The sequence below is a fragment of the Mastomys coucha genome, unplaced genomic scaffold (genome assembly GCF_008632895.1).
Source record: "Mastomys coucha isolate ucsf_1 unplaced genomic scaffold, UCSF_Mcou_1 pScaffold12, whole genome shotgun sequence".
Lineage (NCBI taxonomy): Eukaryota > Metazoa > Chordata > Mammalia > Rodentia > Muridae > Mastomys > Mastomys coucha.
The window spans coordinates 94,280,249-94,297,128 of NW_022196894.1; the positions used below are offsets into that span (position 1 = coordinate 94,280,249).

At 47.2% G+C, this 16,880-nt stretch overlaps 2 protein-coding genes across 2 annotated transcripts in view; one reads left to right on the plus strand and one right to left on the minus strand.

Annotated features, from left to right (window-relative positions):
* Positions 1-9,401, plus strand: part of Get1 (guided entry of tail-anchored proteins factor 1) — a 19,594-nt gene extending 10,193 nt beyond the window's left edge. The window contains exons 2-5 of the mRNA XM_031364530.1: positions 2,810-2,975; positions 3,799-3,866; positions 5,271-5,385; positions 7,472-9,401. Of these exons, the coding sequence (XP_031220390.1) occupies positions 2,810-2,975; positions 3,799-3,866; positions 5,271-5,385; positions 7,472-7,545 (423 nt within the window). The 3' untranslated portion in view covers positions 7,546-9,401. The remainder of the gene's footprint in view (positions 1-2,809; positions 2,976-3,798; positions 3,867-5,270; positions 5,386-7,471) is intronic.
* Positions 9,402-9,873: 472 nt separating this feature from the next.
* Lca5l (lebercilin LCA5 like) overlaps positions 9,874-16,880 on the minus strand; it is a 31,662-nt gene continuing 24,655 nt past the window's right edge. Inside the window, exons 7-11 of the mRNA XM_031364526.1 lie at positions 15,732-15,816; positions 14,201-14,304; positions 13,755-13,872; positions 13,082-13,192; positions 9,874-11,365 (exon numbers count right to left, since the gene is read on the minus strand). Of these exons, the coding sequence (XP_031220386.1) occupies positions 10,587-11,365; positions 13,082-13,192; positions 13,755-13,872; positions 14,201-14,304; positions 15,732-15,816 (1,197 nt within the window). The 3' untranslated portion in view covers positions 9,874-10,586. The remainder of the gene's footprint in view (positions 11,366-13,081; positions 13,193-13,754; positions 13,873-14,200; positions 14,305-15,731; positions 15,817-16,880) is intronic.

A 16,880-nucleotide genomic window follows, 5' to 3' on the forward strand; every position in this document is an offset into this window, starting at 1 on the left:
TTTTCCTGTAGTTCTTTAAGGGATTTTTGTGTTTCCTCTTTAAGGACTTCTAGCTGTTTACCTGTGTTTTCCTGTATTTTTGTTGTTGTTGTTGTTGTTTTTGTTTTTTGTTTTTTTGAGACAGGGTTTCTCTGTGTAGTCCTGGCTGTCCTGGTACTCACTCTGTAGACTAAGCTAGCCTCCAACTCAGAAATCCACCTGCCTCTGCCTCCCAAGCACTAGGATTAAAGGCGTGTGCTACCACTGCCCAGTATTTCTTTAAGGGAGTTATTTATGTCCTTCTTAATATATTTCTTTAAGGGAGTTATTTATGTCCTTCTTAATGTCCTCTGCTGGGAACCAGCCCAGACTGGGTGTTTCTTCTTCCTTGTTGGTTCTTCTTGAGGCAGCAGAAGAAGAGCGTAGGCGGGAGTAAGACCTAGTCTTACAGATTTTTGGGGTAAGACCTAGTCTTATGATATCTGGGGTAACCTAGTCTTACATTTCTGGGGTAAGACTTATTAGTCTTATGAAATATTTAGGGTTGCTGTATAATAAAAAGTTTACTTATCTAAGTTGCTACGCTATTGTAGCTGACCTGCTGTCTGTGATCCTCTGAGGCCAACTGGCACTTATCACCTCTTCCTCAAGCCACAAAAATTAAGTAAATAGCCTTTGTTCTATCTCAGCAGGAACTGCTGGGCTCTAACTTTCAGCCTGCTAGTTGGAAGTCACAGAAAGAGAAGACACTTAGAGAAGTGGTTATAGAATTTATTACTAAGTATTGTATTACTTCCGGTGTTGGGACAGATGTTGTGTCCTCCTCACCTCTGATCCTGGGTGTGTCAGAGCGCCTGGGAGTGGAGCTTCCTCTGGGTATTGTGGGACTGGCTGCAAGATTTGCACCCAAAGTCCTTGATTTTTTAAATGTAAAGCTTTTGTATTTATGTATGTATTTAATGTGCATTGGTGTTTTGCCTGCATGTATGTCTGTATGTGTCAGATTCCCTGGAACTGGAGTTATAGACAATTGTGAACCTGGGTCTTCTGAAAGAGCAGCTAGTGCTCTTAACTGCTGAGCCATCTCTCCAGCCCCCCAGCCTTTTTTAAACTTTATTGATTCTTTGTGAGTTTCACATTATGCACCCCAATCCCATTTCTTCCTGTCCCTTCATATCTACCCTCTGCCCTGTCAACACCCAACGAAAGAAAAAAAAATCTTGTCATAGAAATTGTAGTGTGTTCCACAGTATACCCTTTGTCAACACATCTTTGTCCAGCAAACACTATAAATGTTCATTGCAGTGAGTCATTGTCTGGTTTGGGGCCTCTGGCTCCTGCTACACCAATATTGGATCCTCACCGGAACTCCTTGGATATCCTGTTTTTGCCCTGTGTCATAAAACGTTGCAGCTTTGGATCTGCAAGACTGGCCCCTTCACATGCTCCCAAAGTTCATAGATTGGGTAGAGGTTGGGATAGGTAGGTAAGCTCAAAGTCCTGGCTGGATCTGGGCCTTTGGGGTAGCTGAGTTGGTTAGCCTGCCAACTCTCCCATACCTGTACCACCAGGGCAGGGTTTCTAATACTGACCCGGCTAGCCCTCCTGAGTGCTACAGGTGATAAGGGGTAGGGCCAACTCCAGGTAGTGGAGGGTGAGGGGTGAGGGGGTTGGTTCTCTGATTTTGAATGATAGCTCTGTGACTTTTTAAATTACTTTGGCTTTTAAAATTATTTATTTTTTATGTGAATGATGTTTGGCCTATATGATATATATCTGTTTCACCTGCATGCTTGATGCCTATGGATTCAGAAGAGGGTGTTGTATCCCCTAGAACTGGAATTACAGGTGGTCATGAACCACCATGTGGGTGCTGGGAACTGTACCCTAATCCTCTAAAAACAAGCACTCTTAACCGCTGAGTGTTTCTGCCCCTGTGACCGTTAGAGACTTTGGAGGGTGGACTAGGCTGAGGTAAGTCTCCCTTTGAGTGCAGAACAGTGGGCATTAGAGAGAGGCAGGTTTGCAAACCCTGTTCCTTGTCCACTGTGCAGCTGTCAGGGTGACTCACAATGCTGGCCCCAGCGTTGTGACTAGGGGCTTTAACTATGGGTTCATGAGGGAGCCTCAGCTTGTGTGCCTGGACTGTTTGACACTGCTGGGGTCAAGGGTTCGGCTCTGGCCGTAACTGAAGTTGCCTTACTTTGTGGCAAGCAGAGGGGTCCTCTGAGCTGGGGGTGGTGCTATGGCTGTGGGCCAGCTAAACTTTACATATTTCCTCTTTTCATCTTTAAAACCAACAAAGCTATTCTTTTAAAGATTGGGCAAACACTCACATTAAGTATATAGTATATCAAAAAGCAGTTTCCCCCTGAACCCTTGAATGTAAGTTGCCAGCCCTCTGCTGTTCTGTACCTTGGTGAGTGAGCAAAGGTCTTGGCTGTAATAGTGGTGACAAACATGTCACTGACGTGCAGTTTAAAGGCCTGCTTTGGTTTCCCCTCATGAGAAGAGGGCTCTTTTCAGCAGTGCTGTGTTTGGAGGGTCCTGGACAATGCTGTGTCACTGCTCATCTTCCATTTGTTGGTGAGGCAGGTCTCTGGAGCTTGCTGCCACTGTCTGGCCTGTACCTTTCTTTACCCCACTTTCCCATGACCACCTAGTCCTGGGAGCCTGACAAGCCTTGATAGCTGGTGGGCGCCACCTGGTGGCCACCATTGCCTGGACATTCAAATGCCTGTCTTGGATTCAGTCCTGTAATCCGGAACACAGAATAAATTGTCTGGGTCTCAGTGAGAAAGGACACTGATGCCAGCTTCCACCCTGCCAGCTTTCCAGGGTGCTGCAGAAGGATGCAGAGCAGGAGTCACAGATGAGAACAGAGATCCAGGACATGAAGCAGGAGCTGTCCACTGTCAACATGATGGACGAGTTTGCCAGATATGCCAGGCTGGAAAGGAAGATCAACAAAATGACGGACAAGCTCAAAACGCACGGTACTTGTCTTGTAGCCACTGATGGCAGGGGACTGTCTTTGCGTGTGGATTTGAGGTGCATGTGCTACTTCTCCTTATTTGCTGGTAAAACCTTTGCTCTCTATAGAGATCCAGAAGTCCTTGTAGATTTTTCTTCAGAGCCAGTTCATCCTGTGTAGACTTTTACTTTCAAGGCTGGCACTTTGCTGAGGGAAGTCCAGACAAAGAACACACAGTGGGTCCTCAGGGCACTTGGTACTCTTAGGGGCATGCACACAGTGTGTAGATGGCAAGGAGCAGCGCCTGTGCAGAGTGGAGGACGGTGCACACTTGAGTCCCAGTGTTCTGCAGCAGAGTCAGGCGGCTCATGAGCCAGGGCTTCATAGTGAGTCCCTTTCTGTCTGTCTCTCCTTTCAGGGCTACACAGTGAGACATCTAGAGAGCAGTGTGTCCTGAGAGCCCCTGCTGGGCTATGGAAGGTGGAGCAGGCTGTGTAGAGCACAGGCCTGGGAGGGCTCAGAGATGGCATAGGTTAGAAAGTGGGAATGTCGATGAGTGGCAAGGGTGTTAGGAGAAGAGTCTCTCAGAGCCTTGACGTCAGGGTGCAGTCTGAGTGGGTTTCTACTCAGACAGTAGTGTAGCAATCCAACTTTAAATTTTGTAAGTTGGCAACAGAGTAAGAGGTTTATCACACACATCGTTGTCCTGTTTGATGGTTCTAAGTATGTTGACTATTAATTATTAGAGCGTGTTTAATAAGGGAAAACGACATTTCCATATGTTCATGTGTTCTCGGTTTTGCAGAATTAATTCATGTTTCACCTAGTTTTTGTTTTTCTTTCAGTGAAGGCACGGACAGCTCAGTTGGCCAAGATCAAGTGGTTTATAAGTGTTGCTTTCTACATACTGCAAGTGAGTGTTGCCTGGGCTCTGCACAGCTCTGATTTTTTTTTTCCTTTGTCTGCTTGTGTATGTGTACATGTGTGTAGGCATTTTCCTGTGTGTACTTGTGTACATATGTGTCTTTCTTGATTGCTCTACTCTCCATCCTCTATCCCAGGGCAGGTTCATTCATGGAAACGTAAAACTTGCTGCTTGTAATCTAGTCCGTTTGCTTAGGGCCGCAGTGGTCTCTGAGACACGGTCTTTGTGGGTGCTAGGATGGCAAGCTCTTTACCTCCTGAGCCATTTATCCAGGCCCCAGCTGTGAAGTCCTAAGACTGAAAATGAAAAAGCCTCCAGCTGGAGACCTGGCTTCAGAGCTTGTTGCCTTGCCTCATCCTGGAAGCTGGTGCTCTGTGCTCGCTGGTAGGGTAAGGCAGTGCTTGCATCCTCCAGGTGGGAAACCAGCAGCTTTTCCTTTTTTTTTCCTTCCCTTCCCCTCCCCTCCCCTCTCCTCCCCTTCCCTCCCCCACCTCTTCCTCCCCTCCCCTCCTCATCCCCTCCCCTCTCCCCTCCTCTGCTCTGTTCTTTCTTTTCTTTTCTTTCCTTCTAAAGACAAGGTTTCTTTGTGTGGACCAGGCTGGCCTCAGCCTCACAGAGATCAGCCTGCTTCTACCTCCCCAGTGCTGGGATTAAAAGTGTGTACTGACTTGACACTTGTTTTTCCTTTCCTTTCTAAATTTGTTGATTTCTGTGTATGGGTGTTTTGCTTGCATAAATGTTTGTACACCATGTATGTGCCTGGTACCCTTAGGGGTCAGAAGAGGATATTAGGTTCCCTGGGACTGGAGTTAGAGTCAGATGTGAGTCACTGGATGGTGCTGGGACTTGAACCTGGATCTTCTGGAAGAGCAGGCAGTACTCAGCAGAGCCGGCCATGTCTCTTGCTCTCCGCTCTCCCCTTTTCTCATCCCTCGAGCCTGCCATTCCTATTTCCCTTGGGGTTGTACTCTCTGCCTCTGGATGCTCCTTACGTTACCCACAGAGACTCCGGCATCCTGCCTTCTTGAGTCTGGGCATCTCAGCAGAGTGTTCAGGACCACAGACGGTGCTTCTGGGAAAGGACAAGAAGTGAAACATTAGTTTTCACCAGCTTGGAGCTGATTGGGGTGACAAGGATTGTGGAGTCCTGGCTGCTTTTATACTGGCATGTAGTTCAGTTACTCAGGGACTATGGGGCAGACCCAGCTCACTTAAACAATGAATGTGTGGCATCTATGTTAAAACAGGAAAATGCCAGTTCCCACAAGAAGGCCCACTCCCCTGTCACCAGCATGTGACGTTTTTGTCTGGAGTTGTGTGTGTATGCGCACTTGAGTGTGTTCACTGCAAGGACTGATTGAGTGGTGAGGCCTCACTGCAAGTTTCTTGCAGGCAGCGCTGATGATCTCACTCATTTGGAAGTATTACTCTGTCCCTGTGGCTGTGGTGCCCAGCAAGTGGATCACCCCGCTAGATCGCCTGGTAGCCTTTCCTACTCGAGTAGCAGGTAATTGTGTTCTGGAAATGCGATGGTGGTGGGAGACTAGGTGACCTGACTTCACCCTCACTGTCCCCTCAGCAAGCCACACCTCCTGTCCCAGCCCTCTGTGGTCTGGAGACTGGACTAATCAGGGGCAGAGCTCCATCCATCCCAGGACACAGATGCCACTTCTCCCTGTGGCCCCCTCTCTGAGTGGCTGGCTGCTCTTGGCTGTCGCCTTTGAGTGTTGAGAGGTCCTTTGGATGCTAAAGGTTGTTCATGTCACTGAAGAATGAGCAGACACGTAGGAATACTTTTTCGGATTGAGTGTTCTTTAGACAGAGTTTCACTGTGTGGCCCTGACTGTCTTGGAACTAGATTTCTAGACCAGGCTCATCTCAAGTTTACAGACATTTGCCTTCTTCTACCTTCCCAGTGCTGGGATCAAAGGCATGCTCCTCCATGCCCTGGCAACACAGGAACTATTTTTGATTTTGTTTTTGTTTTTGGTTTTGGTTTTGGTTTTTTGAGACAGGATTTCTCTGTGTAGCCCTGGCTGTCCTAGAACTCACTCTGTAGACCAGGCTGGCCTGGAACTCAGAAATCTGCCTGCCTCTGCCTCCCAAGTGCTGGGATTAAAGGCGTGTGCCACCACTGCCCGGCAGGAACTATTTTTTAAAAACCATGCCAGTTGGCATACTTTTAGTCTAGCAGTTAGGAGGTAAGCAGGAGGATTTCTGAGTTTTAGGCCTTCCCTCTTGGTCTACATAGGGAGTTTTAATCCAGCCAGTGCTACTTAGATTTAAAAAAAAAAAAAGACACCACCCTCCCTACAAAATCCATTCAGTTACAGATAAACCTTTAATTTGTGTTCTGTTTCTTCCAGCCTTTCTTGCTGTCTGTTTTGAAGTGGTCAAGGTCACCTGACATTTTATCCCTTTTCCCTCGATGCTGTAAGCCCTCTCTGTGAAATACCACAGTGGGCGGCTTAAACACACAGAGCAAGTATCATTAGAACCCCACAGTGGGTGGCTTAAACACACAGAGCTAGTATCATTAGAACCCATTTTGTGGTTCATTAATGGCACTTTCTCCAGGGTCCTTGGGTGGATGGGTGGGTGGTCAGACTGTATTGTGTACGCTTCTTCCTCAGGCTGCCTGTGACCTCAGCCTCACTGTCTCCAGGGTAGGACCTTAGCGTATGAATTAGGGTCCATACTTGTAGGTCAATTCAGTAGCTGCTTGTCATCTATATTTTCTTCTGAGGACACTTGGGTCCTGATCTTAGCTGGCTGTGGCAGCTCATGCCTGTAATCCCAGCCCTGGGAGGAGGATGAGGGTGGGTTGCTGCAGCTTCAAGGCAGGATGGTGTAGGGGATTATTTATACTGTAATGAAACTGTCATTGAAAGGGAACAGTTCAGCTGTGCTGTGGTCTTGCCCTCCCCCCTCCCCTCCCCTCCCCGCTCCTCCCCTCCCCGCTCCTCCCCTCCCCGCTCCTCCCCTCCCCTCTCCGCTCTCCTCCCCTCTCTCCTCCCCTCCCCCCTCCACGGTTGGGCTCAGGCCCGAGGAGCAGCAGGCCACCTTTGGCAGCACCCTGCTGAACTGTTGGTCTTACAACCTGGGCAGGGAGGTTGGGGATATCTTCACTTTAGGCCTCAGAAAACACGAATTTATTTATAGTGATTTTTTTAATAAAGATTTATTTATTTTATGCATAAATAAATGCCACTTCTGTTTCTGTTCAGACACACCAGAAGAGGGCATTGGATCCCATTACAGATGGTTGTGAGCCATCATGTGGTTGCTGGGAATAGAACTCAGGACCTCTGGAAGAGCTCTTAACCATCAGTCAGTGCTCTTAACCATCGCGCCATCTCCCCAGTCCTGTAGTGCTTTTTTTTGAGAAGTGAAATAGAAGTAGTGGTTCAGGGTATTCTTACCTAGTTGATAGACCCAGTGACGTCTCTGTCAGGAGATGCACAGTGCAGCCCTGTCTGGCCCTGTGTAAGGGGCTCCTTTTCTTGCCCCTTGGAACTGGCATCTCCTCCTGTAGATAGATGGTAATCAAGGCTCGGCTGCTGCACCTCTGACGTGAGTTTCTCTCTTTTCAGGTGGAATTGGAATCACCTGTTGGATTTTAGTCTGTAACAAAGTTGTGGCTATCGTTCTCCACCCTTTCAGCTGAAGTGAAGGCCTGCTACAAGTCTTTACAAAGGATTCTGATAGGGTGCAGAGCGGAGTACAAGTCCACAGATTCTTGGTTCTTATGCTTTGGAATGTTTGCTTTTGTATATTACCTGGGATTCTTCTTGAAGTCAGGATTTTCTACACCCGCCATTGAGCCAGAAAGACCAGTTATGGCACTCTTGTATTGTGTGACATAGCTCTGGATCCATACCGACTGGGAATCACCAAGTGGCATCTGCTGGTGCTTGTTCTGGGCATGGTTTGGGTCTGTCACCAGCTGCAAAGTCAGACTTGTAACAACTCCAATAGTGTCATTTTTAATTTTAGAAAAACCCACACTTTTCATGCCACTACTAAACCTCCTTTTTATCTCAGTTACCGAAAGTGACATACTCTAGTGGACATCGCTGTGCTTGTCCCCTTGAAGTGTCCCCTTGAAATGTCACGTAAGTGTGTGAAAAGTATCGCCGTATGTCTAAGGTTGTTAATTTTTCATAGTGGTTCCTACATGTGTTCACAAGACTACATATGTTTTTATTTAAAGCATTTCAAGTGAAGTATGTCTCTAAAGCGTTGGGTGTTTATGCTGTGCAGGGTGGAATAGGGTTAAGCAGGGTGTGGTCTGCTCCAGTTCATCTGAGACTCCTTAGGCTCATGAAGTTACTAGGCAGAATTCTGCTAAGTCTGGTTATTTTTGTTTTTGTTTTTTTTGTTTTTGAGACAAGGTCTCTCAGTGTAGCTGCGGCTGTCCTGAAATTATGTAGACCAGGCTTGTCTCAAACCCACAGAGATCCACCTGCCTCCATCTCCAGGATTAGAGGTGTATGTGCTACACCAAGACTGTTTTTGAAGCACTTTTCCTAGTTACAGTATTTGCCAGTGCTAGTGTGACTGTCCCACCAGCCTTACTGCAGGGGCAGTCCATCGCTGCCTGGGCTGCAAGCTGCGGTATTTGCCTCTGGGGAAACATAGCACAGAAAAATCCCTGCCAACACTGCATGTCTCTGCACAGCTCTGGCTGTCTGGAATCACTAGGTAGACCAGGCTGACCTGGAATTTATAGGAATCTTCTTGTCACTGCCTCACAGTGGCTGGGATTAAAGGCATAGCACTGGGTTTTGAAGGATCATATTTATATTCCTGTGTTTCCTAATGATCTCCTAAGTTGCTCTTTGTTATTCTGACTGTACTGTGAACAGGCCCAGGGTGCGGCCCTTGGGTTGGTTGTAGGCTGAGTACCACCAGAGCAGGCTTGAGAGTCCATTGATTTAAACTCAGCAGATGCTGCAGATAGATCACGTAGCATCGAGGATACTTGGCTGTATTTGTAATGGGCATAAATGGAGCGCAGAAGAGGCATAGCCAACACTGCCAGGAGGACCTGCCCACGAGCTCCAGCATGCTCACCATGAAGGAAGCTCATGGTCTACACAAGATAAGTTCTGGACCTGAGGAGGTTGACTGCAGAACCTGGGTTCCCTCCAGGCATTCAGCCTTCAGGGCCAGGTGTGTGTGTGTGTGCGCGCTTTCCTCCTTTTTGTATTGCACCACAGTCTGCTATGGTGCTTTTGCCCACATCATTTAGGTAGCTTGGGTCAGCATCCCGAGGTCACTTGGAAGGGCAATCAGAAGAAAGTGCCCACACCAGATGCCTCTCACAGGACTCGTGATTTCAGCTGACCTGAAAGAACAAGTGACTGTTAGTGTTCCCATGTGTGTAACGTGGATGTCGGCGCTTCCACAGGTATAATGTAAGACTATATGTAACACCCAGTAGGGCATATCAGTGTGTTTCCCCTCCCCCAAATTGTAACTTGTTTATTAATGAATAATAAACGTTGAGTTAAAAAGGGACTGGGTACCTCGGGGAGCGTGTTTTGTCCCCTTCCGCCTTGGCAGTTTCCCAGGCTCCACTGTTACCTGCTTCTTAGGGTTCTCCAAGATGGTCCATGTTTATGAATGTTGGTCTGTATGCATTTAAAGCCTTTAACATTTTTTATAGAGGGAAACATCTAAAAAACCAGAATCTTTAATTTTTTTTTAAATTTAAAATTAAATTTAATTTTTTTTTGAGATAGGGTCTTACTGTGTAGGCCTGGCTACCCTGGAGCTCACCATAAAGCCCAGGCTGAGCAAACTGAGAGATCAGCCTGCATCTGCCCCTGAGTGCTGTCATGTAGATAGAGGCTCTACACACAGCTTATATCCAGTGTATCATCTCTATCATCATCATGATCCTTTAGCAGGCATTATACCATTGGGTCACATACAGCTCTTGATCTCACTTGTTATAGTGTTAATAAACATTTGAAGACAGTGCAATGAATTCTAGATAACCATTAAGTTGCTTTAATAGCTAAATGAAGGCAAGTTACACAGTGTAGACTGGGAATACAGACCCTTTATAGTGCCAACAAAATACTGTTAGAATTAGACCTGAGCAGCCTGCTTGAACATGCGGTTGTTTTAGAACAAGATTAAGAGAAATGGTCATTGTGTAACAAAAAGAAAGAATAAATCTCAACAATAACAAAAAATACAGACTTCTATATAGGGGGGGTGCTCACAAAGGCAGGCCACTTAGATGCTTTCAGCTCAGCTGAGCAAGAGACCACCAGCAATGACTCACGAGGCCAAGCTTGTATCCTTGTACTGCCTTTGTGTCTGCTGGCCATTTTGCTGACTAGTACCTCTTCCATTCAGTTGTGATGACCAGCAAGCAGTCTTGCTGACAGATTTTATGCGCCTTAGGCTGGCCAAGAATCACCAAATGAGTCCTAGATCTCCAATCTTCCTAAAAAGAGTAGGCATGCACGTTCTGCTTTCAAAATAAAGATACAGATTTGTATTTAAAATGTTACCGTATGACCAAGGTACAGTGGCTTTTTTTTTATTAGATAGCAATCATGTAAATTACCCAAATTACCCACAGTCCACCCAAGTACTAAAACAGACACTATGTAAGCCCTCACACGGTAAATAAGGTTAAAGGGCACATAACTAATATATAAATCAGAATCTATCAGGTGACTGCTGCATTTAAACAACAGTCTTCTTGTTGGCTTCGGTGGGTGAGGCCTGGATGGACGGCACCACGGTGGCTCTGGAGTCCCCGAAGGCGTTGCCTGCAGAAGCCTGGGGCCCGGGCTGCGGGGACTTGCTGACTGCCTCGCCATCGCTGGGGCCGGCCCTGCCCGCAAAGCCCGCACCGAACAGCTCCTCCATGAGGCTGCTCTTCCTGTCACGGAACGCCTTCGCCCTGGCCCTGGCTCTAGCCCCCTTGCCGAATGAGGGCTCGTAGCCGGCAGGCTCTAGTCGAAGCTCCTGCTCGCTGCGGTGCTTGCTCATGCTGTGGCGGCAGCGGCAGTGAGGGCTGCTTGAAACCTGCCTGCAGGAGGTGGGCAGCCCGTGGTGCAGGTTCTCGGTGGCCTCGGTGAAGGAGTAGTGCTTCCGCGACCCCGGGGTCTTCCTCCGGCCGCGACCGGGCTCTGCTTCGCCGGCCTCGCCCGCCGCGAGCACCTCGTCCGCTCCGGGCAGTACGTGAGTCCCGGGTACTTCCTGCGCTCCGACCACCTCGCCGACTTCGCCGGCATCGCCCACCTCGCCGGCGTCGCCGGGATCGCTCGCGTCGCTCTTGTCACCGGCAGCCCTGGCCAGGGCCTCATCCTCTGCGTTCTCGGGGACCTCGCTTCCCTTTGCAGTTGGCTCTGCTTCTGCTGGGATGGCTCTCTTTTCTTGGTCTTCCTTTTTCTCTTTTGGCCTCCTAGGAGTTTCCAGAGAGGTTTGTGGTTTCGGGTGTTCGACCTCCTTTGATAAATCTGTGTTAGAAAGATGGAGTGTTGAGTGCCCTCAAATAATAAGTGGATTTTAGGAGGCTCCTCCACCCCCCACCCCACTCCCAACCCACCCCCACCCCCGGGCGCAGTGCAAGCTGAGGGCCTGAGTTTCTGCTCCTGGAACCCGCTAGAAAACAAATTCCTGAAGGGGTGCATGGCTGTGCAGGACTCTGCCCCCAGCATAGGCAGATCCTGAGCACTGCTGCTGGGTTAAAGGGGAGAGCTTCCCTCAGTGACAGCCCTGTCTCCGGGCAATGAGACCCAGCGTAGTGGAGAAAGATATACAGTGTCCTGTCCTGGTCTCCATCAGTGTGCTCACTCCACTTACACACACCATACAAAAAAAAGAATGGATTCGGGGCAGAGAGTGTGATTCCAGGTTTAACACCCTGGCTCCATAAGACCAACCAACCAGCCCCAACTAGAAAAACCTCAGTGAATTCCCATTTCACACCTCTTAAGACACACCTCCCTGAGACGTCCAGACAAGCCACTGAAACAACAGAAGTAGCAAATATGCAGCACACTAATACACAGAAGGGGGCATTGCTAACCTTTCCTAGACCATCCCAAATAAGTGGGAATTAGGAAAAGAAAAAGTTATTCATGTAAAATACTAAGGAAATCTTCTTTCAGGGCCATTAAAACATGTTAAGCATCAATTCAAACAATTATTTTCAATAGTCAGAAGCTGAGGAAATGGCCTACTGATGGGTGTATATAAATCAGCAATTTATTTACTTATTTTATTTATTTATTTTGGTTTTTCGAAACAGGGTTTCCCTGGCTGTCCTGGAACTCACTCTGTAGACCAGGCTGGCCTCGAACTCAGAAATCCACCTGCCTCTGCCTCCCAAGTGCTGGGATTAAAGGCGTGCGCCACTACTTCCCGGCTATTTTTATTTTTATTTTTTGCCTTTCCAGCAGTTTGGCAGTTTCTAGTAGAATTTAAGCAAATACATTCCTAGACCCAGGACTTTCATCTCTAGGAACAAACCTATACAACCAGAGTTGCAGGGCTGTGTATGCAGCAGGCATGCTTTAGTTCAAACACTGCAAATATGTCAGAGAAGCAGCTGGTGAGAGACAGTGTGCTGCTGTGGGTTCTGGGCAGCTGCAGGCAAGTGGCCTTACAGGAATTCCACACTAGAACAGGAGCTCAAGGGATTTGCATTTGTTCCTGCTGCTGCTGCTGCTGGTGGTGGTGTGCACATGTGTATGAATGCATGTGTATGAATGCATGTCTGTGTATACATGTACGTGTACATGTGCGTGTGAATGCCTCACCACAGTATATGCTCAAATAGAATTTGTTAAATGAACAAAATAAATTTTCCAAATGGGCTTAAAAGTAAGTGGGAAAGCTAAATGAACACTGGCTATAGGAAGTGCACATCTGGTGGGTTTCCCGCAAACTGCAGCACACGGTGAGTGGCCTTATGGGAGACACTGCCAAAGCTTCTATTTCAAGACAGTTAACTTCACAGCAGGAGTTTGGCCCTGCTAGGTCCTCTCAGCTCCTGTCAGGCCTGAGGAAATGCATGGAATTTTGGCTGGCTCACCTCCTGCTCAGCCTTGCCACGTTCCCAGCTCACCTGTCAGCAACGATGAACTATAAAAACAATGTGGCCAGTTTTAAGATTCCGAAGGAAAGCGATAACCTAGAGTTTTTTAACCTATGTAAAAATTATTAATCACCTGTCTGGGTACAAGAGTGACATTCCAGATGGAAGTTACAGATCTGCTCAGTGGCCACCTGTCCCCAGGAAGCTCTAGGAGATGGCATGCTCTTTAAGACCGTGAGATTTGCTGTGCAAAAATGAGAACATGGTTTAGTAAACAGAAGATTCAGTGGAGATGCAGGCGGTGAAGGAAGGGAGTCTGCAAAGAATGCTGGAAGAACCCAGCGGCACACTGGTGGCAGACAGACCAGGACCAGCCCACATGTGCACCCCCATCCTTTTCTCCACCAGGCTCCTCTACCCAGGACACCTAGAGATCTGGCCTGCCCTGCATGTGGCCTGGAAGGTTGACTGCTCCGGCAGCTGCAGCCTGAGCTGCCTGAGGTCCCCTCCTGACACCCACAGAAGTATCTGGCTTTGACCTGCTCCCAAGAGCTGAAAGTTAGCTTGGTGATCTTAGGTTTAGAAGCTCTAAGCAGCCCATTGGAATATTCTCTGACCTTCACCTGTCTTGGGTCTGCCCCCAGGAGCCCTGGCTGTACAGCTAATGACTTTGTATCTTCCAAGATAATTCATGACCTTGCCAGGTGACTGGGCCCTGGACTTGTGATCCTTCCCTTACCTCATTGTCTCCAACCCCATGCTGGAATTGCACGTGAGGCAAGGAGACTTTAAAGCTGTTCAGTTACCTTCATATTTTCTCTTAGGCTCTTCTTGCTTTGGTAGTTTACACATATAGTAAGAAATATCATGGTTTATTTCTGTTGATTTTTCTTTATGAACAATGTTTCCTTTTCCTCTTTTCCCCTGTAATTTACAAAAACAGTAAAAAGCACATTTTTGAGCTGTAGATAATTTTAAATTAAATTTTAAATAAATATCAATGCTTTTTGTATACAACGAGTGACTGCTTTTAGTCACCACCCCCCCAACCCCCCTGGGTTTCTCCAGTAATAGCCCTGGCTATTCTGGAACTCTCTTTGTAGAATATGCTGGCCTTGAACTCACAGAGATCCACCTGTCTCTACCTCCCAGCTTGAGCTGGGATTAAAGGTATACACCACCATGCCTAGCCAGACTCTCTATTTTTGTTAAGATATTTTTTAGACAATGGAAGATTTCAGAGTTCTCATACCTTAGTTATCCAAAATGGTACATCTGACTTTTGGGTTTCCTGGTGTCTCATATTTACAAGTGGCAAACTTTTCCTGTCTGCTTGTACTGATTTTGTTGAAGAAACTGTAAAATAGGTAGACTATATGTGAGAAACTTTTTGTTTTTGTTTTGTTTTTTTGTTTTTGTTTTTGTTTTGTTTTGTTTTTTTCAAGACAGGGTTTCTCTGTGTAGCCTTGGCTGTCCTGGAACTCACTCTGTAGACCAGGCTGGCCTCGAACTCAGATCTGCCTGTCTCTGCCTCCCAAGTGCTGGGATTAAAGGTGTGCGCCACCACCGCCTGGCGTGAGAAACATTTTGTATTCAGAAATTTTACTGCTCTCAAGTGCGGACACTAAATGACGCCCTGTACAGGAACATTCTGAACAGGCAACACATGGCCAGAGTTCTCGTTCCTACCTTTCCTTTATCTGTCTTGTCCTCGGTCTCAGAGGTCACGAGGATCACAGTGTTAAGGGGAACCAGGTAGGTGCTAGGATCAGGCAGCATAGCTGTTTTATCAACGTTGCGAGAGATCAAGCCACTGCCACACCATGCCAGAGCTCCAGAGGCCTGATGAGGAGGTTGTCCATGATGTGACCAAGAGCCATGACCACCAAAACGGTCTTACGTTCATGGCAGGCGCACTGTCTAACCTGGGGGCTGTTGCTCAGGACTATAATCCAGAGTCAGTGGGGGTCGAGAAATTGGAGGTCGGTGCCTCTGAGAGCAGACCTGGCTGCTCCTTCTGCGTTAGGTGAGGGCCCTGCGGTGCCTGACCTGAGCAGACCCAGTGGCTGGGAGGGGCACAGTGAGTACGAGCACATGCTCTCTTATAGGGCAAAATGCAGGACAGGAGCAACAGCCTGGAGCCACTTCAACACCGGTGGCCAGGACAGAGCAGTGATATGTCGGGGTCTACAGAGAACTACACTGTTGTATAGGGAGGTCAAAGTCTGCTTGGGCAGCCAGAGGGGAACTTCTTGGGTGTGCTGTGAGTGGGTGGGAGATGCTCTTTTGACCAGAGTGATGAGTACATGGCTGTAAGCATTTGCCTAAATCCACTGACCCTGAAGGCTGACATAGGCAGGTATTATAAAATGTACCTCAGACAATTTTCGTATTCAGAAGCTGCACACTAGCTTACAGATCTCCTTAAAGAGCTCCTTTGGCTATCATTTTGCATCTTTTTCTTTCTTTCTTTCTTTTTTTGTTTTTGTTTTTGTTTTTTCGAGACAGGGTTTCTTTGTATAGCCCTGGCTGGCCTCGAACTCAGAAATCCACCTGCCTCTGCTTCCCAAGTACTGGGATTAAAGGCGTGTGCCACCACTGCCCGGCGTTGCTGGTTCTTTGTGGCAGTATCACAGCTCCATTATTTTATTCTGCAGTCACAAAATGCATGCCTGTGCCCAGTCAAGTGCCTGTTAAAGGTCCCACCATTTTGCATGTATAAGTTAGGAAAATACCTGCAGATACTTAAAAATAGATTTTGGGCAAAAGGGACTAAAACATACCTTTCGGGTAATCTTCCTTATCATGTAAGTTCTTAAGTATTCGGTTAGTATAGATGTTTTTGATTTCCAGCTCGCGATCCTTCTCCTAAAAAGAGCACTGTGTCAGTTTCCCAGGGACAATTGCTTTAGAAACCTAGACTTAAAAGATCAATTTAAGAGGAAGTCACTGGGCACGTGCTGTAATGGAAAAGTGAAATAAAATTAAAATCTAGTCCTCAGTCACTCTGGCCACACCTAGTGACCACAGCACTGGAGAGTAGAGATCAAGCCCTTTATCCTGGCACCTGTTACTCAGGTGGCACGCAAGGGTAAGGCTGGCAACAAGGCCGCTGCTCTGCTTCAAACCCTGAAATCATGGCAAAAGCTTTGAAGGTCTTAACTTGTTGGAAAAGGACTGAGAACCGGATGTAATCCTGACGTTATACAAGGAGACAAGCCTGCTGGCCTGTTGGGCTCCACCACTGTCTCCAAGGTCATCTCCATATGTATGTATATATATATATATGCACCATGCATGAGCCTAGTGTCTGCAGAAGCCAGCAGAGGGCATCAGATCCCCTGGAAGTGCAGTTATAGATGGTGTAAGCTTCATGTAGGTGCTGGATTGAACCTGGGCTCTCTGCAAGAGCAGCCAGTGCTGCTAACCTTTCAGGAATCATCCCCAGTCCTTTATCTTTTTTTTTTTTTTTTTTTTAAAGATTGACTTCTTTTATGTAAGTACATTGTTGCTGTCTTCAGACACAACAGACCAGAAGAGAGCATTGATTCCATTACAGACGGTTGTGAGCCACCACGTGGATGCTGGGAATTGAACTCAGGACCTCTGGAAGAGCAGTCAGTGCTCTTAACCACTGAGCCATCCACCCTGTCCCATCCTTTTTTATGCTCTATTTAATCATAACATTTTATTTTGAGACATATGGATGTAGATGATAAATATCTTTTCTAGAATGTATGTTTCCAGAAAAAAAGTATTATGGTCCATATTGCCCTTTCCTGCTTTGTCATATTTTAACATTTAGCTCAGAAACTAGAAATAACAACAGTTTATGGCTGTGATAGCCGGAGTCCATGGAGGCCAGGAGACAGTACAAGATCTAGAGCCAGTTAAGATGGCTGTGAGCTGCCGTATGGGTGCTGGGAGCCAAA